This window comes from Camelina sativa, chromosome 13, assembly GCF_000633955.1.
Source record: "Camelina sativa cultivar DH55 chromosome 13, Cs, whole genome shotgun sequence".
Classification (NCBI taxonomy): Eukaryota; Viridiplantae; Streptophyta; class Magnoliopsida; order Brassicales; family Brassicaceae; genus Camelina; species Camelina sativa.
This window is the reverse complement of record NC_025697.1, coordinates 20,806,671-20,832,014: the sequence shown is the minus strand read 5'-3', so window position 1 is coordinate 20,832,014 and position 25,344 is coordinate 20,806,671. Positions and strand designations below refer to the sequence as shown.

The 25,344-nt window shown below is 34.8% G+C and overlaps 2 protein-coding genes across 3 annotated transcripts in view; both read right to left on the bottom strand.

Moving 5' to 3' along the window:
- LOC104737297 (cysteine-rich receptor-like protein kinase 38) overlaps window positions 1–18,549 on the bottom strand; it is a 44,428-nt gene extending 25,879 nt beyond the window's left edge. The window contains exons 1-7 of one of the 2 annotated variants that reach the window (XM_010457436.1): window positions 17,658–18,549; window positions 17,404–17,511; window positions 17,197–17,321; window positions 16,903–17,113; window positions 16,591–16,828; window positions 16,358–16,499; window positions 15,736–16,265 (exon numbers count right to left, since the gene is read on the bottom strand). In XM_010457436.1, the coding sequence (XP_010455738.1) occupies window positions 15,945–16,265; window positions 16,358–16,499; window positions 16,591–16,828; window positions 16,903–17,113; window positions 17,197–17,321; window positions 17,404–17,511; window positions 17,658–18,501 (1,989 nt within the window). In that variant the 5' untranslated portion in view covers window positions 18,502–18,549 and the 3' untranslated portion in view covers window positions 15,736–15,944. Of the gene's footprint in view, window positions 1–15,735; window positions 16,266–16,357; window positions 16,500–16,590; window positions 16,829–16,902; window positions 17,114–17,196; window positions 17,322–17,403; window positions 17,512–17,657 lie in introns of those variants that run through there. The other variant, XM_019235155.1, reaches the window with a different exon arrangement.
- On the bottom strand, window positions 21,385–24,332 carry LOC104737293 (cysteine-rich receptor-like protein kinase 37). Its single transcript, XM_010457430.2, has 6 exons — window positions 23,335–24,332; window positions 22,922–23,046; window positions 22,627–22,837; window positions 22,287–22,524; window positions 22,056–22,209; window positions 21,385–21,974 (listed from the first exon to the last, which is right to left on the bottom strand). Exons 1-6 carry the CDS (start codon window positions 24,293–24,295, stop codon window positions 21,699–21,701), a joined length of 1,965 nt encoding a protein of 654 aa, XP_010455732.1. The 5' UTR covers window positions 24,296–24,332; the 3' UTR covers window positions 21,385–21,698.

Genomic DNA, 25,344 nt, shown 5'->3' with positions numbered 1-25,344 from the left:
CTGAGTTGATGTCAAGGTAGAAGACTCTTCTTCATCTCCACTTTCTTCTTGCTGAAATTCAGCTTCTGGCCTCTTCTCACTTGTCTTATCCCTTCTATATTCCTCATTGTCAACTTCCATTACTCCTTCACTTTCTGCTTCTTTCTCACTCTCAGTTTCTTCTGAGTCCTCTTCAATAGGCTGCTTTCTCTTCTCCGTCAGACCACTCGACCCCCTGCTCGAGCTGGCACACGACCGTTTGCCTCCTCGAGTGTGTGGTCGAGTTCCTCCGCTTGCTTCTCCTCTTGAGAGTAACAGTGCATCACGGCGATCCATGAATTCTTCAGCAGATTTCTTGGCCTCAGCTTGGCGGATTGCAGCTTGTTCTGTTGTTTCTTTTGCTTGTGAAGACATTGTGAAAGAGAATCTTGAAAGGGAATAGACTCAAAGCTTAATATTAGTAGGTTAATACCCATAAAACAAAGGAACTTAAGCCTTGAGCAAGAAATCAGAGCAAAGAGAGATTTTAAGCTAAAATGAAAGGTTTTCTGCAAGTGAGAGAGTGTGAGGGTTGTAGAATCGATTTAGGTGCTTATATAGAAGTAGAAGGGGAAAAGAAAGCAAGGTGGAGCGTGTATACCATCCAAATTTTGAATTGGGAATCTTTGACTCACTTTGTTGGTTTTCTCCTTGATTCATCTCCTATTCGCTCCATTGATTGTACTCTTCTCATCCTTGATGTTATTTCCGTGCTTCTTGAGTCCAATTCACCTGTTTAAACAATAAACAATGCAAATGCAATGAAAATCCTACTTTAATGCACAAACAGTCCTTAAACTATATGAAAGTGACAAAATAGGCTGATAAAACATGTAAAAGATGTAAATAAACAGTGGTTAAACAAGGTAAAATATATACATATCAATAGTTTTCTAAATCTTAAACTGAATTGTCATCTATTGTTTCCAGCATCTATGTTTCGTATGCATTGCTTCTATATTCGCTATGTTTCTAATGATCTTCTCCTCTTTTACTCTCAGGTTTCAGATAACCAATCTGCGTCTGGCTGGGGAGATTTGTGAATTACTCCTCAACAGCTTTCTTATAATGTTGTCAATTGGTCACTACAACAAGCAGCAATATGGACCGTGTAGGTTTCCTCTTATGAGACGTTATTATATATGTATAAATTGTTTCAAAAAAACAACAAAAACTGACTTCTTTAGCACACTTTGGTATGGTTTTTACCCCAGTTGGAACCACCCTCAATGACTGTCAAATTTGAATAGCAGAGGAAGGTATGCTCTCATCTCATTCCATAGACCAAAACCAAACTGAGGTTTTAGGAAGGAACTCTTTATTGTTGTTCTTTTTTTTTCTTTTTCTCTTTTTCAAGTTAGGGCTCCGTTAAAGTTATACCTTTTATTAAACTTCCAGGAGAGGTCCATTAGAGTCAGGTTGCTACTTCCTCCCATTTAGAAATAATTCAACACTGCAAGCCAGGTTGGTAAACTTTAAAATTTTGAATGCCCTTAGGTTTTCCTCCCATTAAGACTAATTCCACCCTGATTTTGTGTCTCTCCTCCTAAACGTCGTCATCCCCTAACTACAGACTCTATCCCATATCTGTTTACATGCCATAAAAGGTGATTACACCCTGATTATATGCCTTACTTAATGGTTAAATCGCCTAACCGCTGTGTTTTCCTAATTACCTTCCTGAGTTTTTGCCTTCCCTTTATTTTTTGTGATGCGTTACGATTCCACCATAACTTACTAATTACTACCCCGATTAGAAGCCCTACCTTTTCACATATATATTTGCTTCCATCCCTCATGAAAATAAAAACACAAACAACCCTACCTCCGACCTATCTCAAGCTCGATGAAATTTCTAAATCGCTAGACACACCTACCATCGTCATTCATCTACTTCATTTCTGGGATGCCCGTGATTTCAAACGCAATAATCTTCTTCTGAGTGTGGGGTGTCTTCTTCTTGATGAGGAGGTTTAGTTTTTTTGGTTCCTAATTCCAAATTAGGAACATTTTAGTTCTTATATTTATTTCCTTAGTGGTAATTTGTATATGATCTTCTTAATATCCTCCAGGCTAATGTAAATCTAACCCATACTCATTATTTTAGGCTAATGTCATACAAGCATCTATCCACCCATGGCGTCTTCACAAGTTCCAATCTACACTCAAACAGGGTTGCCTCTTCATGATTACTAATTTCGATGTCAGGAAGCAACCAAATTCCTACCGCCTTTCTGACCATCCCTACAAGATTTTATTCAATGATCACACCTCAATGGATGTTCTTGACCCTGAAGAATACTCTATTCCCCAGGAGTATTTCTGTACTCGAAACTACAACGACATCCAAAGTTTGGTGGGGAAAGGAGAGATCTTACCAGGCACGATGAAAATATAAATTTATATTTATATATGCTTCATATACAACAACTAATATGTCGTTCACTCATTTCACCCTAGATATTGTTGCCCAAGTGTCATGTATTCGGAATGCGGATAAGGTCGACGAAACCACAACTCCACCAAAGACTACGTCGAACCTGATTCTTACGTGTGTTTTTGACAGGTGGGTTCCCAAGTCTTCCCTATATATTCGTATACTACCTACCATTGAATTACTAGACATTATCCATTGTTTCCTACTTTGTAGTGGTGACACCGCTTACGTCTCCGTCTGGGAGAACCAAGGATCTAAGGTCCGTGAAGATGTTGCTCTCCTAATAGAAGAACCTATTGTAGTAATCGTCACTGGTATAAACCCCAAAAACTTGCGTGGTACGTCTCTTTCCTTACCTTTATTTGATTCAAACTCTAAAATGTGTTATACTCTTTCACCCTTAATTACTCACACTTTCCTCTTCAACTATATCTCAGGTTTGCCAGATCATTGTTTGAAACTTAAAGTTGGCTCTCCAGTTATGCTTATACGAATTTTGAATCAAAAAGAAGGAATCTGCAATGGAACCAGGCTAATAGTGACACGATTGGGGACTAGAGTCATTGAAGCAGAGATCTTAACTGGTACAGCAGTTGGAAACAAGGTGGTCATCCCAAGGATTATACTATCTCCACCAGATCAGAAGTGGCCATTCAAATTGAAAATACGACAATTCCCTCTACGTTTGAGATACGCAATGACTATTAATAAAAGTCAGGGTCAAAGTCTGGAACAAGTTGGCTTATATTTGCCAAAACCAGTTTTCAGTCATGGACAATTGTATGCGGCGCTATCACGAGTAACTTCAGAAGGAGGGTTGAAGGTCCTTAACATGGAGGAGGAGGCAACAAATACACTTAAAAACATTGTATACAAAGAAGTATTCAACAACGCCCGCACATATAGGTGACAACAGGTATTCTCTCAATTACTAAGTAAGCTATGTTTTCATTGATCTCTTCTTCTTCTTTACTACTTTTAAACTCCAGTGAAACTTGAAATGCGTAGTCCTTCCGCAGCTCCGACCAGCAGATATAACAACCACACGAAGGCTGAAGATAGGGACTCAAACGAGAGGCCCCATCTAATAACCAAAGACCTTGTCATCTGGTATGTACTTCTTCTCTTCCCTTTTTCTTTTAATGGAGACTCTATTAGTTTGTTTAGGAAGCTGTGACGGACATCGAAAGGACATTGGCTTTCAAGAACACCCACCACCAACAGAGAACAAGCATCCCAAATGAGAAAAAGGTATCCTTTCTAACAATAATGTACTTAGACTCAAATAAAGTAAAAAGCGAAAATATATTCAGTACTAATGAAACCCAGCCCTCTATCAGATAGTCACCTAAACGGAGGACAAAAACAACAAGATAGGTAAATAAAGACCATCAAATGCAGGGAATAAAATGCAACAGATAAATATCCTTCACATGGGGCAGACCCAACGTATCCTTATGCTCAATTTATTAAGACTACACTTTATATAATACAAGCATAATTTATATGTTGACTCTAATAGCGGGAAAGACAATGCCGTCTTGCTTAGAGGTAGATAGCACCAATTTACAATATCATTGACATTTTTGAATTTTTATTTTAGTTTTAATCGTTGACAAAAAAATAACTTTCACTCGTGGCTCCTATTTTTTGCTTGTGTGGGGGGAAATGGAGATTGGAGAGTGGCGTTGGCGAAGGTGTTTTCCATCTAAAATTCTTGAGAAACAATATGAATTTTTCTTAGTAAGAGCATTATCTGCCTAGCCATAGGGATTAATCAATTGCCCAATCCAACATGATAGAGTGTGGTGCACTCTCCCTGCTACTAAATTGGTTCACGAGCCAGATTGGACAGGCTGGAGTCACTCGAGTACTGTTGGTCTGTTTCCAGCTGGATTTGTATCAAAATTTTCAAGAAGTGTAGAGCAAGACCAAAAAATTTCAAGTAGGAAGAGCCATGATTGTCGTGTCTTCATTCACCATCTCCTACCATTTGTGTTTCTTGAGCTTTTGCCCGCAAACTAAAGAAGAGCATTAGTAACCAACATCAAAGGACAAGAAACTTTTGAGATTAAGGAATATAATGGCATGTCAAGGAAGTTTCTAAGATGTTTATTAAAGAAACTTTGACGTGAAGACACATAAGATATACAAATCAAGATGTGATGATAAACGTGGAGTGATTTACTTTTCATTATGAGACTGAGTGTTGAAGTTTTTTATCAGCAATTGCAATGTAGAGTCCATAGTCCAGTAATCACGGAACATACGAACAAAAACCTTTCCAAAACATAAGAACAAACATGAAAGAGGGATTGTATCACTAACCAACATGGTAATATTTTCCAAAGGATTAAAAATAATTTATAAACTTGCGAGGACTTAGCGACGTATTTCTTATTGGGCCTCGCAGATCAATCACAAATTGTGAGGGACGTGCGATTGACCCTCGCTAATCCCTCACCACTCACTCACGATTCCCTAGCAAAGTTAAGATTTTGCCAGAAACTAAAGAAGATCATTACTGACCAACATCAAGAGACAAGAAACTTTTGAGATCAAGGAATATATTGGCATGTCAAGAAAGTTGCTAAGATGTTTAAAGAAACTTTGAGGTAGAGACACGGAAAATATATAAAGCAAGATGTGATGATAAACCTGGAGTGATTTACTTTCATTATGAGACTGAGTGTTGAAGTTTTTTGATCGGTAGTTGTAATGTAGAGTCCATAGTATCACCAACCATACAAACAAAGAGCTTTCCAAAACATAGGAACAAACATGAAAGAGAGATTTTATCACTTACAAACGTGATAGTATTTTACAAGCATGATAGCTGAACCAGCTGATTACCGATGTGGACATATGCCAAACCAGCTGATTGAGTTTAAATGAACCATTTGTATTTCTTGAGCTTTTGATTGAGTAGATTCTATCGAGGATAATGTACTTTCTAATAATTCAGAAGATGAATATGATTGAAAACTTGTGGATAATGTATTTTTTAAGAATGATTTATAAGTTTCCGAGGGATTAGCGAGGTATATTATACAGGTCTTCGCATTTCTCTCGCAAAGATGGGGTGTTTTTATTGGTCGGTTTGGTCGGTTGTTGGGACTGATTTGCGAGGTTTCTAGTTACTTTGTTGCAATTTGTGAGGGATTTGTGATCGGTACTTGTTAATCCCTCGCAAATTTGGGGTGTTTTTATTGGTCGGTTTTGTCAGTTGTGCGACTGATTTGCGAGGTTTTCTAGTTATTTCATTGCAAATGCTGCGAGGGATTCGCGAGGGGTTAAAAAGTCTATATAGAGGCGAATGTTAGTTTGAGCAAAGTTCAAACCCTAAAGCCGTTCCTTCTTCGATCTTCTTCTTCTCCGATCTAAACCCTAACCCTAGTCACTGTCTCTCTTTCTCCTCTTTCTTCACCGTCTCCCTTACTCCTCTCTCGCCCTCTTTCTTCCTCCTCTCTCGCCCTCTTTCTTCCTCCTCTCTCACCGGCGTAGATCTGAAAGGTAAATTGACTCTTCCTCCTATTTCTTCGCCGATTTGCATGTATTTCAATTTATTTTTTTCTTGTTATCTAATAATTACTTTTTTATATATTTTCTTCTCTGATCTCTACTTCTCCGATCTGTTTTTCTCTGATTTCTCTCCGCCATCTCTCATAGTTGTTCCTGTCTGATCAAGGTTTACACGCTCCCACCAGTTCCAACAGTACACGGGCTCCCACCGGTTCTAATAACCACCGTTCAACCTCGCAACCTCGCAACCACTACCTCAAACGTCATCTTATCATACAATGAATATCCGTTCACTAAAAAAACATGTTCACACTAAAATTGATTTTTTTTAAAGATGTTCATTTTTTCTATATTTTATGACCATTGATATTGTTTTTTTAGATGGATTATCTTTTCCAAATTATTTTTCATAGTTTTCCCAAAAGAAAATGTGACCCTTACAATATCTTTGTTTTAGATTAAAACTTTTAAATTGAGTTAAGTACTTAATTTTTTTTTCATCATTGAATCGACAAGACCAATCTCTACTACGTAGGGTAACACGACTTAGTGGAGTCGAACTCTGGTGGGTTCAGTCGCAGAAGTGGTACTATAACCACTTGACTAAAGATATTTCCCTAATTTTTTATATTTTGTAGGTGAAATTTAATAATAAATCTTTGTAGTATATGTTTCTTAGAAACTAATGTTCCACTTCAATTTTATTTTTCTGTTTAGATTTTTATAAATACAATTACATAAATTGTTTTTTTACTCGACCATGCATTAAAATCTTACTTCCATTCTAAAACTCATTAACCCATTATAAATTTTGGAATATGATCATTTTTGGTTATGATTTGAATAATAACACTATTACTATAATAAATTCATAGTATTATTTTAAATATTTTAAATATTTCATTTATTTTACTTAATTCATTTTTATATAGTTATTATTTTTATTATTTACTAAAAAATTTATGTTATTTTTTATACTATTTTAAAATTTTATTAATTTTATTTAATTCGTTTTTATTTACTTTTAAGTATTATTAATTATAAATAATAAATAAGCAATTAATGATTATTTAAAATAGTATTTTTTTAATGCAAAAACAAAAAAAAAATTGATTAGGTGGATGATGATGTGGAGGAAGGAGAAGAGAGGAGAGAAAAAGTTAGCTTTATATATATAGATGTACATATACAAACGTGTTGTTTTCCTTCGGGGGATACACAATACTACATACTTGTCAGTCATTACTTGAACTCGAAATTGAGAAAGAGATGAGAATGCAGAGAAATCTTGCCCCTCCCAAGCTGTTTCCCCAAGGTTTTATTATATGATTTCTTCAAATACAACTTCACTTCCAAATTGATGTATCTCTATTCTGTAAGTCATTAATGTGTAAACCACAACGGAGGTATTTTCCGGCATATTATAGTGGATGTTGAGAGCTCAGTCTCTCCCCAGACGTAGATATTGCCACCGTGAACTGGGTAAACAAAGTTAGTAGTTTTAAAAAAAAAGCTAACCAAACATAATCAGCGCATATGTAACAAAATGGCCATATGACATAGTATTCAGCGGAATATATCCCACAAATATTTAAACAATTATTTCAAACCAAAATCCATAATTATTAAAAATTCATTGGGTAGAAATTCAACCAACTGGAATATAAGACCAACAACAATTGATTCAAAAAGTAAAATAGATAACCCAAATTAGATACCAAAAAGCATACAAGAATATATCTAACGCACGCAACGCGTGGGATTTTACGTAGTTAAATATATTTTCAACTTGCTCACCAAGATTATCTACACTAACTCACATAAAACCCTGCCATCTACACCATAAATACTTCTTATTCACCACATCAAAAACAATAAACACAACCACAACTAAAGTTACATAACTCTATTCGTCCTTGCGCAACCGCGTGACGTGAAAGTCCTTCACTCATTGTTATTCAAATGTTTCAAGAATAAACGACAATGTGATTATTTGTTACTTATTCTCTGTTTATTCTTGAAACTGATATTGTTACTTATTTTGTTTTCATATATTCCTATCTGATATGGTTTATTTTTGTACCACAGGGTGTTATCAATGCATCTGTAAACAAAAAAAAAAGATTTGATTTTACACTGCTCACTTTTAAAAGGTACTTTTTCTTCACTTTGGTTCATTGCCAAACAATTATTTTATTAGAAAGAATCATAGTAATGAAAACATGTTTAATTGTTTTTTGACTCTAGGTGAATCATGTTTAATGGATGATGCTTGGGGTTGGGGATGAAACGGCGGAGAAGAAGATAGACTTTTTGTCTTCTTTTGTCTTATTTTATTTTATTTTTAATCGGTGAAAAGAAACTTTAAAGCACAAGTCTTGGATTTAAGGGCCAACTATAAAAATTTTGTTTGCATAGACTTTCTCTAAATTTTTGCTTTACATATTTTGATTGTAAAATGTAGATTTAGTTATCTAAATTACTTGATTTGAGGTATTTAAGGGTTGATTCTTCAGATTCCTCACATTACACAATAAATAAAACTAAATAATTTTCATGTGGTGTTTCTATGATTTGAAGTACATTTGGTGTTCTATCCTTTAAGTTATACTTATTTACAAAGTTAATCCCTAAAAAATTGCACAAAAAAACAAAATCAATTAGATTCCTAAAATGTCTCTATTATTTTGGTTTATAAATTCTTACAAAAATTTATATATTAAGATATTTATTACACTTAATAAACATATGCCAAAAATATCTATACAATATTTTTTTCCTTTAAAAACTCTATTATTCAGTATTAATTATATTCTTTGATATGAACAACTAAAATCATTAATGGTTACTAATATGATGATAAAAAAAGTAAAAACAAATATTTCACGGGTTAAATTTAAGAAATTGGAGTATTTATAATATAAATTAATCTGCGGTATACTGCATAATAACTTAAACCTAAAAAAAACAAAAAAAATTAAAAACATTAAAGTTACAGATTAAATTTAAAAACACTAAAAATTTAAAAATATAATAATGTAAGAATAATTCTTTCACGGGTTAAATCTAAAAAGCACTCAAAATTTAAGTTTTTATAACCATAAGAAATTCAATATGGTACAAATGTAACATTAAAATAAATAAAACTAAATAATTGTCTTGTGTCTGCGGTGTACAACTGGTCAAATTTTAGAATTAACAATCAAAATACAATTATACAGTCTTAAAAACTAAATATAATAAACAAAAGAAACAAAATTAACAAACAAATACAATTTTTAAAAATTTAGTTTTTTGTTACAAAAATATTGTCCCGCAGTGTACCGCGGGTTAAAATCTAGTTTAAGTTAAGTATGAAACAAAACTGAACACATAAAATGTGTATACTGAATAGTCTAAACGGGTCATCACTAAAATAATAACTCAGCCAGTAACTATCATAACACAACCAAACCTTATCTCACCAAGCGCTCTGATCTCTTCAGCAATTATCAATTCAATCGTTAAACGTGTACAGTTTTCACCCCATCGAAGCAACGGTTTGTCATCATTATTGGCTACATTCCCAAATCTCTCTCCAAAGCATTTGACGGAATCATATGCCTAAATCTGTAACATGGGTGTAAGACCACTAATGGTGTACGACTTTCCCGTAGGCCTTAACATCTTTATAGAATCAACAAGAGCTTCAAATGCTGACTAACCCCATGGATAAGTCTTCATGGCTTCATCATCAAAAACTCTTTTTGCACTTTCAAATGGTATTCTAGAGTTATGATGCAAGTGATATGTCTATATTTTGTCTCTACTAAACATGTTTTTGTCATGCATTTAGTAAGGATAACTAATTGTTTTGCATAAATTTCTAATCTCTTTTGTACACTTTGCATATTTAGGTAGTTCTTGCATTATCTTCGCATACATCGTGCATTTTGGAGTATTTCAGGTATTTAGGAGACTTCGGAGTCGTGCCGATCGAGTCGCGCAGTCGTGCCGATCGAGTCGTGCAGTCGTGCCGATCGAGTCGTGCAGTCGTGCCGATCGAGTCGCGCAGTCGTGCCGATCGAGTCGTGCAGTCGTGCCGATCGAGTCGCGCAGTCGTGCCGATCGAGTCGCGCAGTCGTGCCGATCGAGTCGCGCAGTCGTGCCGTTCGAGTCGACTACCGTTCGAGTCGACGTCACTCCACTCGAGCCAACGCCATCACTCCACTCGAGCCAACGCCATCAGTCACTCGAGCCATTACTCATTCGCACATGTCAAGAAGACGTTCCATCTTACACGCTTCAGGAGATTCCCAAACCGACTCCTCATCTTGTCGTTTTAAGTTTTAGGGATTTTATGTCTTTACTATAAATACGTTTTGTTAAGTCTTGGCGACATCATCTTAGTTTTTATCTCGTTTTCTTTTGTAAGGTTTCCCTAGCCACCAAAAACGTACTCTGATTTTGTATCCTGAGATCTTTGAACTTATTCAGTATTTTGATTTGATTCCTTCTACAAAGTTGTTCTTCACATTTTTACTTATCTAAGAATGCTTGTTTCAATGTTTTCTGAGTTTGTATTGTTGATGATGATTTTCGGATCTGAGTAGTGCGTTAGTTCTTGAGGATGAGATAGATTAGGTGGAGGATCTAGGATGTAGAGTGTTTAAGCGTTGATTGTATGATTCCCTTCTGGACTAGAGTAAGAAATACTAGTTTTTCTCTGATCAATTGGGACTAGGTTTGAGACATTTCCACACCCAAAAGGTGTTTGATGAAATGTCTGACCAACTAGTGCCAGAGACTTACGTTCCTAGCCTAAGAGATTAGTTGTCTAGGATGTTTGTTGATGTGAATGAACTTGTTTTTCATGCCATGCTTGATCATGTTTCTCTAGCGAGAGCTAGGTTTGGAAGTGGTTGAGTTTGAGTAGCTTTTGTCAAGAGATTGGATTAGCTAAGAAGTGATGTTCATTGTCTAGGGATAGATTGCTTGTGGCATGTTAAACACTCTGTAGACTAGGATACTCCACCGACGTCAATTACTCCCATCCTTAGGACTTCTTTCTTTCTGATTTTTATTACATTCCTGGAATTGTTTCGTTTCCTGCTTTTTAGTTCACGCTTAGACTCATTTATGTTTTTATTCATTTTCGCTTCTTGTCATGCATTCTCGTTTCTAGTTCTGTGACTCATTTCCGTTTTGCATTTTGATCATTCTAGGATTGTTACATAAAAACACTCTTTGAATTGGCTTAACTTGTGACTTCTTGATTGCATCTTGAGTGATAGTAAACTTTCCCAACTAGATTGACACCTTAAGTATTACAACGCATAAGGTTAATTGAGACCTACTAGGAGACACAAAAATCTTAGTATCAGCAAGGCATAAAGTCCAATGGCTCGAAGAAGCAACAACCCCAACCATTTACGCTGGTCAGGATACCATCCCTGACACACTAATAATCTTGCCCTTAGTTCATCTAACTTTGGACCTTCCCCACCAGGCATATTCATAAGTTTGAAGAACGCTTTATAGTCAGCTTCAGGTTCAAACTTTTTTGTAGGCATTGGGTATGTGTTTAACCTCATGATATGAGCAATTTCATTTAAGCCAAACCTGATAGGTTGACTATCGACGAGACACCAAATCTCCTTCTTATATACTCTTAACTGGTTACATAGTAGGAAATGTACAATCTTACCAGACCACACAAATTGGCTATCAACTAGCTTAGCAAATATTCCAATAGGTGCCTCCTTCGTTTTATCCCACGCATCCTGTTCTATTGATTCTCTAATCCCAGGAAAATCTCCCATCTTGAAATTGTTGTTAATGCTTTTACAATCTAGAGGAGACTCTCCTTCTGCGTAAAGTCTTGGAGGGTAATCCCTTGCTTATTTTTCAGAAATAAGCTTAGCCATCTGATAAATATAATTCAGCAGTAAAACATCAAATAAATCAGCCATAACGTATAACAAACTCAGCCGCAAAGCATAAAATAACTCAGCCACAAATACATAACTCAGCCTTAAAGCATAAAATAACTCAGCAACAAATACATAACTCAGCTGTAAAGCATAAAATAACTCAGCCGTAAATACATAACTCAGCTGTAAAGCATAAGATAACTCAGCCCCAAATACATAACTCAGCCGTAAAGAATAAAATAACTCAACCAAAACATAGAACAAACTAAGTCATCAATACATTGATAAAACTAACTCAGCCGTAAATCGTAAAGAAAACTCAGCCGCAATATAAAATAAACTCAGCCACATATGTATTGATAAATCATAAATCAGTCGTAAAGCATACAGTAACTCAACCATCAAATCGAATAGATCTAACAAATCAGCCATCAAATGTAAATTAACGACGACGACAATCAGCTGTAAACTATCGATAAAACCCTCATCAGCCGGAACACTAAAAAATAAAGATTCAACACATATCGGAACTCGTAAACGAAGACGACTGTAGACGAAAACGAACAAGACAGCAACGAGGAAGAGAGAGAGAAAGCAAGAGAGGACAGCGAGAGATGATAGCGAGAGAGGACGGCGAGAGATGATAGCGAGAGAGTAGAGAAAGATAGAGTATCGTTGGCGGAATTAGAGTTTGGCAACTCCGGTTGTGAACAGTAAAAACCTTTCAGTTTCCCTCTCTTTCGATATAAAGAAGAAACTGTTGATTTTGGGGAAAAAACAAAAAAAACTGCCTAATGACGTGGATTATGGAGGATTGTGTGTATTTTAATTTGCTGATGTATTTTAATATTTTCTAATTAAAATATTAAAAAAAAAAAAACAAAGGTTGATTGTAACTACACCGAGAGTAAGAAATATCTGAGTAAGTTTTAGAAAATGTATAACATATAAAGAATAAACATACTTTCTATAACATCTGTGTAATTCTTTCTAGAATTTTACGGTTCTAGCATTATTACATTATTAATTTATATAAGTTTTACTGTATTTGTGCAACTTTTATTATTCTCAGTTTAGTGAGTTTTTTTTCAAACAGGCTAGATTTTAACCCGCGGTATACCGCACACCCATATTTTTTAAATTATTTTATTCAAAATTTAACTTATATTTTGTGTTTGTTTGTAATATATATATATATTTTTAGTTGGTTATTTGTACGTATAAATTTGACTACGGAATACAAATTTGCACAATCTTCAGATTATTATCTATGGTAATGGATACCTTGTATGGTAAGTATATACACTTATAATAAAATATTATGGATTGTAAATCTATATTAAAATCTATATAACATTAGTAAATAATTTCATAGTACTAAAAAATTTCAATTGTTTATTTAAACTTTAAGTCTGAAGATATTAATTTGACCATGTTGATTGGGAATATTTTATTTTTTTAATAATTTATATTACTACTATTGAATATGTTATTTTTGGTTAATTTTGTTGAAATCAAATATAGAAATAGGTTTGTGGTATATGTTTTGTTTTTTTATTTAAATTAGTTATTGGATTTGTAGACCTTTTTAATTTTTTTGTATGGGTATTAAATCTGTTGATGCCCATTGGGTATTAAATTAGTCGAGGCCCATTACTATTTATAAAACCCAATCGCGTCAGATATCTAGAGAAGGAAAGTGAGAAACATTATTGTCGGTCTTTTTTTCGATTTTCAGAAACGATTCATATCCTATTCAATCGATATTGCTATGACTAAGATCTCTGTTCGATCTGAGATTTTTTAGAAGCGAGAAGGTTTTCTATTTGAATTTGCTATTTATATCTAATTTGATATTCTACATTTTTATTATTATTATCTTCTATATATTAAAAGAGAATCATTTTGAAGAAAAAGTTGTGTCGTCGCCAGAGAGCTGCATAGCCAATTTATTATTCACCCTTAAAATTACATAAAATTACATAAAACTGCTACTGATTATATATATTTTTTTTGTCAACTGCTACTGCTCTTCAATTTATTTATATACACAATATTTTGCTCCTATAAATTCTAAAATTGGTGAATATTATTCAAAAATTGATAAATATTACCCTACATATTTTCAAAATTAAATTAATTTCACTATGTATTATAATATAATAATATGATTATATTATGAGATGTAAAAAATATATATATTTAAAACTATATTTTCTATAAATAATGTTATCTTTCTAATAATTTTATAAAACTCTAATAGTGAAAGAATCGAAGATCATTTGAAACTGGCTCAATATTTATTCTTTTGCTAGAAACAATAACTATATTTGCCCAAAAGAACACATGATCACCAATTGAAATGACATGAATATATACTTTAATTTGGATAACTATGTAGTTAAACATTATATATAAATATGTAGTTATAGTGTTTTTACGCAAATCTTAAAATTTAGAAAATCCAGTTCAATAGAAATGAAAACAAGTAATAATATTATTATACCAATAGTTGAGATATATAGGAATCTAACGACCAATAAAAATTTATTAAATCCAGTGATATAATATTGTAACTAAGACCAATTATATAAGGGATTTAATGAACAATTATAGTCTTCCTCCTCACAAAACAATTTTGTAATTTTATATTACCATCAATTACAATCACATATATTACTTTAAAAAACTAAAAATATCCAAATTAATAGAATTCTCCTTAATAAAATACATTCTGGTATGTCCTGTATAAAATACTTCTGCACATTAGTCATGTCCCGATTCAAAAGATTAGAGTAGCACAAAAGTGTAAAAAGAAATAAAGAAAAGAAACTCATGACTTTGACATAAATCATGTATCTGCAAGGCCAAAAACGAAATGTTAATCTTAAAATTTTTGTACAACGTAAAGTCAGTCGATCATCATTTTATTTCAATCTCACCTTGCAATGACAAGGGACACATCTGACTTACAAACATCACACCAAAATTTTGGTTTTTGTGATTTACTTTTCACATAGTTAGACTCCAGCATGTATATGAGTCACTTTTTGAATAGAAGGCACGATATATAAAGTAATACCAAGCCCAATTAGTCTGACTTTCCGACCTGAAAACATAAATATGCCACCTAAATGTTTGTGCAATGTTTTTATCTGGTGATCTAGAATAAAATTTACTATCGATTTGTAAATATATATATTCAGACCTCAACTGAATCGATAAGTAATTGCAATGATTTTTCTTGGATACTGAGTAGTGTCTTCTGATTTGACAGGCATATTCTAACACTTTGGAACAGATTCACGAAAAGGCAGAGATAGACTATCGTCTGGAAGGCTATATGATATCAGAATCAAAGTGTAATTGGTAAGTTTGGTTGTCAATGTGTTTGGTTGTGGATTTGTATTGGTGAGGTTGTGTTTATATAGTTTATAAATGGGTATTGTTATGATTGCAGATCTAATGTATAGAATATTAGGGAACCGAGTTGTTTGGGAAGTTTTGATTTTTTGTTTATGATTGAGAATATTATGTTCCATAAATCTCGTATGATTGATGAATTTTGGAGTTTAGAGATTGATATCAAAGTAACAGTAATTGATTATGATTGATTGATATTTTAAAAAACAATTGCACGAAATTAGGCGTGCAGCCGAAGGTAGTTAAGGAAGGTTGTAATGGTTTCAAGATGAGTATATATGGATACAATAACTGGATTAACTTAATGATTTTGAAATTATTTGTTTCGATTTTGTTTTTTAATTGTTTTAAAAAATATATTAATTATAATGGCATGATATGTAAATAAGTCTCAATTTCAAGCACACTTTGCCAAAATTGCTGTGAAAATGTTAATATAGATAGATAGATAACATAAGTATCTATATCCCTAAAATTTATTTTTCGAATCCTTACATCAGATTAACGTGGACGAGGAAAAGTTCAATAGAGTTTAATTGTACTCATTGACCTAAAATAAACACTTGCTTAATCTCTATTTTCTCCTGACACAATTAATTAGATGTATGAGGTTACAGAATGATCTCGCAGTTTCAACGAGGACTTAACTCGGTGACTGTGAGCATATTCAATGACAACGTGCCAGCTCCACCTTGGGCTTGATTCGATGCATCGGTTCCATGCAATTCAACAGGAAGATGTGTGGTGAAACCAGCAGCTGTAGGTAACGGAATCACGACAGTGTCACTTGCAAGCCACTGAAGAACCAAATTCATGGTTGGTCTTTTTGCAACATTCTCTTGAACGCACAACAAACCAATGTGAATGAATCTCATGATTTCGGTTGTAGAGCTCCTACTCAGGACATGATCGATGATACTCGCTGCCTCGCCCGCAACCCAACACTTCCACGCCTATATATATTATCATAACTTTTTACTCAATAAAATTTGAGAATCATTTGTGTATTAAGTAAGAAACAATACTTCATTATATATATGCTTACATATGCAGGGAGCCCGAGGGATTCGAAATAATTCTTGTTACTTCGACCGGTTATTATCTCGAGAAGCACGACTCCGAAACTGTAAACGTCTGTCTTGGCTGAAACTCTTCTGTTCTTAACGTACTCAGGAGCCATATACCCCCTACGAACATGCAACAATAACATTACAGATGGTCCTAATTTTTAATATTATCTGAATTTCTGTAGAAGAATAAAAGAGGAGCAAAACTTACAAGGTTCCAACTACTTTTCTTGTCACTGCTCGAGTCTGGTCCATGTTGAACAACCTTGCCATCCCAAAGTCTGAAATTTTAGGATTCATATCTGCATCTAAAAGGACATTGCTTGCCTTCAAGTCTCGGTGTATAATCCTTAGCTGAGAATCTTCGTGTAGATAAAGAAGACCTCGTGCAACGCCTTCTATAATTCTGAACCTCATGTTCCACGTTAGTAGCAAACGTTTCTCTTCATCTGCATATTTCCAAAGAAGCGTCAATAATACTGAATATTCAAAACTCACACAGCATCTAAGTGAAAAGGCTCACCAAATATGAAATTGTCGAGGCTTGAATTTGGGACAAACTCGTAGACAATAATCTGTTCATCTCCTTCATTACAAAAACCAAAAAGCTTAACTAGGTTCCTATGTTGGAGTCTTGTCAAGAGTAAAACCTCGTTCTTGAACTCTATATCTCCTTGTCCTGAGCCTTTTTTTAATCTCTTTACCGCTACCTCCTGCCCGCCTGGTAATATCCCCTGCAAACCCGATTCTCATGCTATAAGGTTTCTGACCCATCTAAAGATATATTTTGATAGAACATTTTTACAAGTTTATTTACCTTGTATACAGATCCAAATCCACCTTGGCCAATCGTATTTACAGAGGAGAAGTCCTCAGTTGCGATTAGTATCATGCCAAAATCAAACCGTAGCATAGATTGACCACCAGAATCACCCTGCTGCTCTGTACATACCAAAGAAAAACAACAACTTAATTATGATTTATGAGCAATGATGCATCACAAAGTTTAACTGACAAAACATACCATTGATTCTGTTGTTCGATTTTCTTATCCGACTATAGGCTTTGATCAGACCGATAAACACGAGAAGATTAATGAAACTAGGAACCACGAATATCGCAATAATTCCTCCTGCAAGATGTTGAGTATCTCAAAATATTATTATTATTTTTTTTTAATAATTTAGGAGAGATCCAAAAGTCTTTGTAGGCCCAAAGACTAATCTTCATGGGCAAGAAAACCATGTTAAATTACTCCAACTATGTGGCGGGACTTACCTCCCTTTACCACTCGACAATGTTTATCATTCATGGCTTGTGCTCGAGGAACCAAAGCTCGAGGAGGCGCAGAAACTCTTGTTACATTAGCAAAAGCGCCGTAAAAAGCATCAAGATCCCACCGGAAAACACAGCTCGGTCGACAAATCCCGCCTCCTTGTCTTCCCCAGAACTGATTTTTAAAATAGGTAACGGACTCTTGCAAACATTTCTTGCACTCGTCTGAAGTTATGTCCGGTGTGCATTGCATCATCATGTAAACATTTGGAAACTCAGTGAACTCTGCTTTGACAGCACCGTAATACTTAAGAACCGCTGTGGAAGTGTCAACGGTTGCAGCCTCGAGTGCCCGGTCAACCATTGCATCCCATTCTTGGCGGAACAGGGTCATGTTCTTGGTGGATGTGTCGATAGCAAGAGGGCTCGGATCAAGCGTAGCCGGCCCAAACTCGGGTAGCCTATAAGTTGAGTGATTTGTGGTACGTACAAAACAAGAAACACGGTCTCTATCGTCACTGTCGCAGTTGAACGAATCAACAAGGTTAGAACAACTTGTTTTAATCTGTCGAATGGATTTTTCGACGCAGTCGATACAACCTTGCCTCTCGTAGTCTCTTCTACAGAAGGCAAGAACGTGAACTCCGTCGAGTGAAGCATTGTAGAATCCACCGTTTGTTGTGACTTTATCAGAAAGAGTAGAGAAGAGAGAGTCACGGTTTTTGTGGTAGCTGCTATTGGTACGGAAGGAACTTCCGATGCAGACGAAACCGGCATTAACGCCGTGGAGGGTTTGAAGGAGAAGAATAAAGGAAGAAGTGAGCAAAATCGCAGTAGAGTTCTTCATTATTATTGTTAAGAAAATTAAGAAATGGAGTTTAAGGATTTGTTCATTCTTTGTTTTTTTTTTTGTAATGAGGGAGTAAATGTTATATTTGTATAGTTAGGTGGATGAGTGAGAATGGTTTTTGTTGACTACACAAGAAATCTGAGTGGTGGTTGACTTCTAAGACCATGTCGAGTGGAGAAACCCATATGGGTTACTCAAAAATAAACTAATCATATTATTAATATTAAATTAATCAAAGTAATCCACTAAATATTTAAATCAAAATTATCCTCTACTAGAGAAATTTTATCAAAGTTACTTAATCATCATAATTCAAAATTTTTAAAACAATTGCAAGTTTCTTAATTGTATGTAACCTTTAATTGAATCAAATTGTATGTAAACATTTTGATTGAATCAAAAACAGATCCACTAAAGAGAAGCCTGAAATACATGAGGATCTCTATGAGCATTCTCCAGTGGACATGCTCTAAGATGGCCATTCAAATTCAGAGATTAACAAAATTTTAGCTCAATTTAATTCACATCTTGATTAGCCTTTTCTTGTGCCCAAAAAAAATATTAAAAGATTAACCTTTTCTATTAAATAAAAGGCGATGTGTACAATATTACAACGTATAAATGAGATTTACACATCTCTGTGTGAATGTGGAAATATCGAATTATGCTATTTGAAGAAGACCAAAACAGATTTTAGAACCGTAGAAGGGGTTTGGTCATCTTCCAATCAGAGCCGTGAGTATGAGTAAGAAAAAAGGCATTTGGCTCCGGCCCCAAAATATATTGTTTTTTTTTGTTTTTTTTAACCTTCAATTTTGAAAAATATGGTGTATCATTATGGTTTTGGAAGTCTTATTATTTTCTAAACAACTCATCTACGACTCTTTTTTTCTTAAAATATACAAAAAAAAATAGTACCCTAAACTGTGAATGAATCAAGTAAGGTCGTGACACAGAAATAAGAAAGATTATGAAAATTTGGTGAAAGAGTTTATTAAAATAGAAGGAAAAGCGATTATGTTTTAGTTTTTTAGATTATTTTTTTATGTTTTTAAAAAAATTATATAATTTCAAGTTTTTAATGTTTATTTATTATAATTTTGTATTTTAATATTTATTTATAAGTTAAAAAATATATTAAAATGACCACCAATGTAAGTTGGCCATTAGCCCCAATGTGTCACATATGTCGCATGTATGGAATAGCCGTATAGAAAGGGTAAAAACACTTAACGTTTTAATCACTTCGTGTGATGTAACCCTACATGCACATCTTTTTCGATAAATTCGCGTGACCAAAAAGTCTCCCTTTGCTAGGCAGTCTACATTTGGTACGGAATAAAGAATATCACAATTCAAAAAATAAAAAAGAGTGAATTTTTTTTTGTATATACAGCAATTTCTGACAAACTCGTAAGTCTTCTAAAAAAATCTTAATGCAATTAGAACAAATATTTTTGGACAGTTTTGTTATTCTCCAATTTGCAGATAAAGTTTCATATGATGAAAATATATCTATCAAATTTTCATGGCTTGAACACTCCAAGCCTCCATGATATTTATTTCCTATAATTTGTCTTAAATTTTTATAATTTTAATAAAAATTACATGACGTTATTAGTTTTTTATGGTCTACTGTGACTATTGGACCATACTATAATTTTATAAGATGCTCAATTTTCTATACTTTTTTTGCTATTGATTCTTAAAAACAATAGCCACAATAGTCCTTAAATTAAACTATGAATTCCTAGTTTTTTTAGCTTATTCTAGTATTTCTTGAAGCTCAATGATTTGGACAGGGAAAATAAATAGAACAAACCTACGGTAACAAATGGTGAATTATGATTAATCTATAATAATACTTGTTCATTTTTCTAATATTTTAACTAATTCAGAAGCTATCTTTAAGTGAATAATATTAACAAGTTTTAAGTGAATGAACTTCCACCATTGTTACTATCTTTAAGAAGATAAGTAATGTTGAAGTGGAGAAGAGCAAAGAGGAATTTTCAAACTTTATTTTATCTTTAGTTCCTCGTGATGCTAATACAAAAGCGCATAAATAAGCATGAACTTCCCATGTTTTACCGTATTTTATTTTTGTATGTAAACAATATTTTTCCGGTTTGGTTAATTAAATTTTTTTTTTGTCAAACGGTATTCAATTATATAAATAAATGTCCAATGGGCTATTTCCGGATTTAGGCCCATTATAATTCCCATAAGGCTTAAACCGAATACAACAAACCAAACAAAACCACAAGATACAAAATCGACTCGGTTTCCTTAACCGGTACAGGAAACCCTAATCCTCCAAAAGAAAAATTTTGTTGGAGCCGCCGTCCAAGAATTGCAAATACACACCGGAACAGGGCCTCTAGTGTGCTTGGACGCTGTGAGTCGAACGGAGATGGTGATCCAAGATCCGTTGCCATTCCGCCACCGTTGAGCCGTAGTTGAGGAGGAAGAATCAAAGAGATCCAAGCTTAGTCGTGAGAGAGGAATAGCGGTAGGGAGTAGATCTGCAAACCTTCAACGGTGGCTTAGCTCCGCCTTGCCGCAGACGACCTCCCCCATCGAACAACAGTGCGGTGAAACTTCCAGAATCTCCAGTCTATAGATCTAACCATCATCTTCACTCGTTCCTCGCCGTGAATCTCCTTTTTCTGTTCTGCGTCGCTACACCGGTGATGGAGCTCTCACTGACAGTGTCTTGCAGAGACTTCTCCCCTCCACGTCTCCCTTGATTTTGGTCTGAGATCTTTGCCTAGCTGATGCAGCGTTTTACGATGAAGCACCATGAGCCACAGGGTCCTCTTCGTAGCCGGAATCAACGGAGAACCCTACCGACGGCGCACAAGATTGTGATCAGAAGAGAAGGTGGTTTGAGAGAGAAATCGCCGCGAGTGAGATCCACACGCGCAACTTCCCACAAAAAAATTTTGATTAATATTAGGAGAGTCTTATTAATCAAACCTTTTTATAATATAAGTTTTCGACAACTTTTGAAAAGTACGTTGTCTTACTCTTAACCATGTTAACTAAAAATAAGAACGCATAACTCGTTACCACTAAAATAAACATAAATTTGCTTATACTACACGGCATCTTTTGCTCAATATCTGCCATTGTACAGAATACAGAGACAGACAACGTGGTATAATACATACATGCTTAAGTGCTCATAAGCATCACAGTGACGAGGATGGTGATGGTGATGGTGATGGTGAGGGTGATGGCCGTGTAAAAAAAGCAACAGGTGTGGGCACAGGCATGGTGGTGTTAGCGTGTCTTTCAAGCCAAAAGAGGATTGAAGTCATGCTAGGTCTTTTGGAAACATTCTCTTGAACACACAACAAACCTATGTGGATGAGCTTCACTACTTCGTTTATTGAGATGTTGTTACTCGGAGCAGCCAAAGGATCAATGATTTCTTCAAATCTTCCTTCAGTCCACCTCTTCCACACCTGAAATAATTTTTAAAAGTTCGATAAGAAGATGATGAAGAAAAGAAGAATAAAGATTATCAATATAAGTGAGAAGCTTACAAAAGCTGAAAGCTCTTCTTCTTCCTCTTCTTCCTTTTCCAAGTTTTTGTTGGTTTTACCACATATCATCTCTAGCAGCATCACACCAAAACTATAAACATCCGATTTAGCTGAGAATTGTCCGTATGTCGCGTATTCTGGAGCCATATATCCGCTGCATTATCCAAATCATATTAAAGGTGATGCTGATGTAAGAATCTTTTTTGAAAAAAAAAAAGCCGAGCTACTTACTATGTTCCAACTACTCTGCTTGTCTGTCCTCGAGTCTCATCCATATTGAACAGCCTCGCCATCCCAAAGTCTGCAACCTTAGGGTTCATATCTGCGTCTAAAAGGATATTGCTTGCCTTCAAATCTCTGTGAATAATCCTCAACTGAGAATCTTCATGGAGATATTGAAGCCCTCTCGCAACTCCTTCTATGATTATGTACCTCACATCCCATGTCAGAATCCGGCGTTTTTCTTCATCTGCACATCTCAAAGAAATTAAACAGTTTTTTTTTTTTTTTCACATTGTTTGCTATCAACGTAGTACAAATTAAAGATGCATGGATCTCTCGAAAGGCTCACCAAATATGAAGCGGTCAAGGCTTGCATTGGGGACGAACTCGTAGACAAGAATCTCTTCATCTTTGTCATTACAAAACCCAAGAAGCTTGACCAGATTCCTATGTTGGAGCCTTGTCAAGAGTAAGACCTCATTCTTGAACTCCATATTTCCTTGCCCTGAACCTTTTATTAATCTCTTTACCGCTATCTCTTGCCCACTCGGTAATATTCCCTGAAAAAACCATTCTCTTGCTATAATAAAAGATCACTTACCCAAGTAAAGATTTTGTTAAGATTCTATAGCTACTTTATTTACCTTGTAGACAGATCCAAATCCACCTTGGCCAAGCTTATTTTCTAGAGAGAAGTTATTGGTTGCCAATAAGATCATACCAAGATCAAAACGTACCATAGATTGACCATCATTCCAATCAAAAGCCTCTGCACGTCATCACAAAATTTGTCAAAACATGTTAAAAAGGATCTCATTATTTTCCTTTAATTTTCTTCATATGTTCACATAAGATCGATTTAAGAGCTCACTAAATCCAATTGGATCTAATCGGTAAAAAGAGGGAGTCAAGTTTCATAATGAATAACAAAAATAAACAATCATCTCGAGAGAACGTGTTAGGTATTTCAGTGAGAAGAGACGAAAAAAGTGTATAAAAGATTTATATCTATCCACTTATTACCTGTTTTGAGTTTCAAGATCTTAAAAGACTTTACCATTGATTCCGGTGTGTGACGGCTTTCTCTTCCAAGAAAGTATTAGAACCACAAATACGAAGAGATTGATAACCGTTGGGACCACAATAATTGCAATTTTGCTTCCTTGAAAACTTTTCTTGTCTTTCACGCAATTGAGCATAGTCGAAGAAGCTTGAGGAGGAAGAGCAGAAACTCTTGTAACATTATCAAAAGCTTTATAGAAAGGATAAATATCCCACCGGAAATAACAGCTAGGCCGACTAACCCCAGCTCCTTGTTTTCCCCAGGACTGGCTTTGAAAGTAATTCACACACTCTCTTAGACATCTCTTGCAGTCGCCTGGCGATAGGTCAGGCGTGCATTGCATCAACGCGTAAACATCTGGAATTTGTGTGAACTTTGTTTTTGTGGCGTTATAGTACTTGAGCACTGAGGAAGTCTCAGCGGTGGAAGCGGCCTCGAGCGTCCGGTTAACCACTGCAATCCATTCTTGGCTGAACAAGGTCATGTTCTGGGATATGGATGAATTTATACTGTTTGGGTTAGCGTTGATAACAACTGGAGAGAGCTCCAGTTTGCCAAAAGTTGAGCGGTTGGTGTAACGTAGAGAGCATAAAACGTCGTCGGATTGATCAGTGACCCAGGAGAAAGACTCTTTTTGATTAGGACACTTTGATTTGGTGTCGTCAATCACATGTTCGAGACATGTCTTGCAAGCTTGCTTCTCGTAGCCTCGTCTGCATGAGGCAACAACGTGGACTCTGTTGTCTTTGGATTCTCTGCCAAAGGACGCGTTGTAGAAACCGCCGTTTGCAACGACGTTAGAAGGAAGGGAAGAGAAGAGGGAGTCTCGACTGACGCCGTAGTTAAAATTGAAAAAGTCACCGTAGCAGCTGAAACTGGCATTAACATATTTAGGGGTTTGAAGGAAGAGAAGGAGAAGCGAGAGAAAAGTAGTCACAAGACAACTCTTTCCCATTTTACTATTGATAGGGTTGCAAAATCTGAGGGTTTTTGTTTTCATCTTATTATGGTAGGAGACGTAAATTTATAACATTTCCTTGCAACTTCATATATAACGTCAGAAATGGTACCACTATTTATGTTATTTTATTTTTAAAATGAAATGGGTACGTACCAGTTGACTTAGAACATATAGGATATTGACTGGGTTGGTTTTAGTTTTTAGTTTTTGTTTTTTTATGACTTAATAAAGTATGTAGTCTTCTCTATATCTACGTTATTTTTTAGTGGTATAGTAGCACTAAAAAACTTTTATGTTATAGATAATTTTTTCAACCTAAATAAATACAAAGCTTATATGTTAAGAATGAAACTTTGATATTTTGATAGATATATCATATATCTAAAAAAAAAAAATAACATGTAGCCATGTAGCAGTATAACTTAGCAAACCCTATTATTCAAAAACTTTTATGTTAATCAAGATGTTGCAAGTTTTGTGAGGAAAAGTGATTAGTGACGTAGTATTACTAATAAACGAACGTATAATATTCAATAAGCTTTGATGGCTGTAGATGATTGATGATAAGACAACATGATGAACATATAATTAACTATGTCTGCTGGTTATATATTGATTCATACAGGATTGTAAACATCTTATATTTGTAGTATATGGCTAATTAATGGAGTTGTGGAGGTAAATGAATGTAAACCTTAAACCAAATAACACAATCTTCGAGTAAACTGAACTTGAACCGAATTCAAGTTCTCTCACATGCATGGATTTGCTAGAGATCGTATTTTCTTTTTTTGGTAACTTTAATTAGTGTTCTCAATATATACTAGTAGACTATATCATTCATTTGGTGGCTTGAGATGAATCCCCAAATCTACCACCATTAAATTTGCACCAAACTATTAACTTACTTTCAGAAAAATCTTTAAATAACAAAAGTTCACAAGTTTTACTCTTTCAAACCATGTAATTAGATTTCTTTTTTTTTTTCATGATTGAATATTTAATGCATTTGCGTCCCCGTAGACTTCCAGTCTTCGACGCAA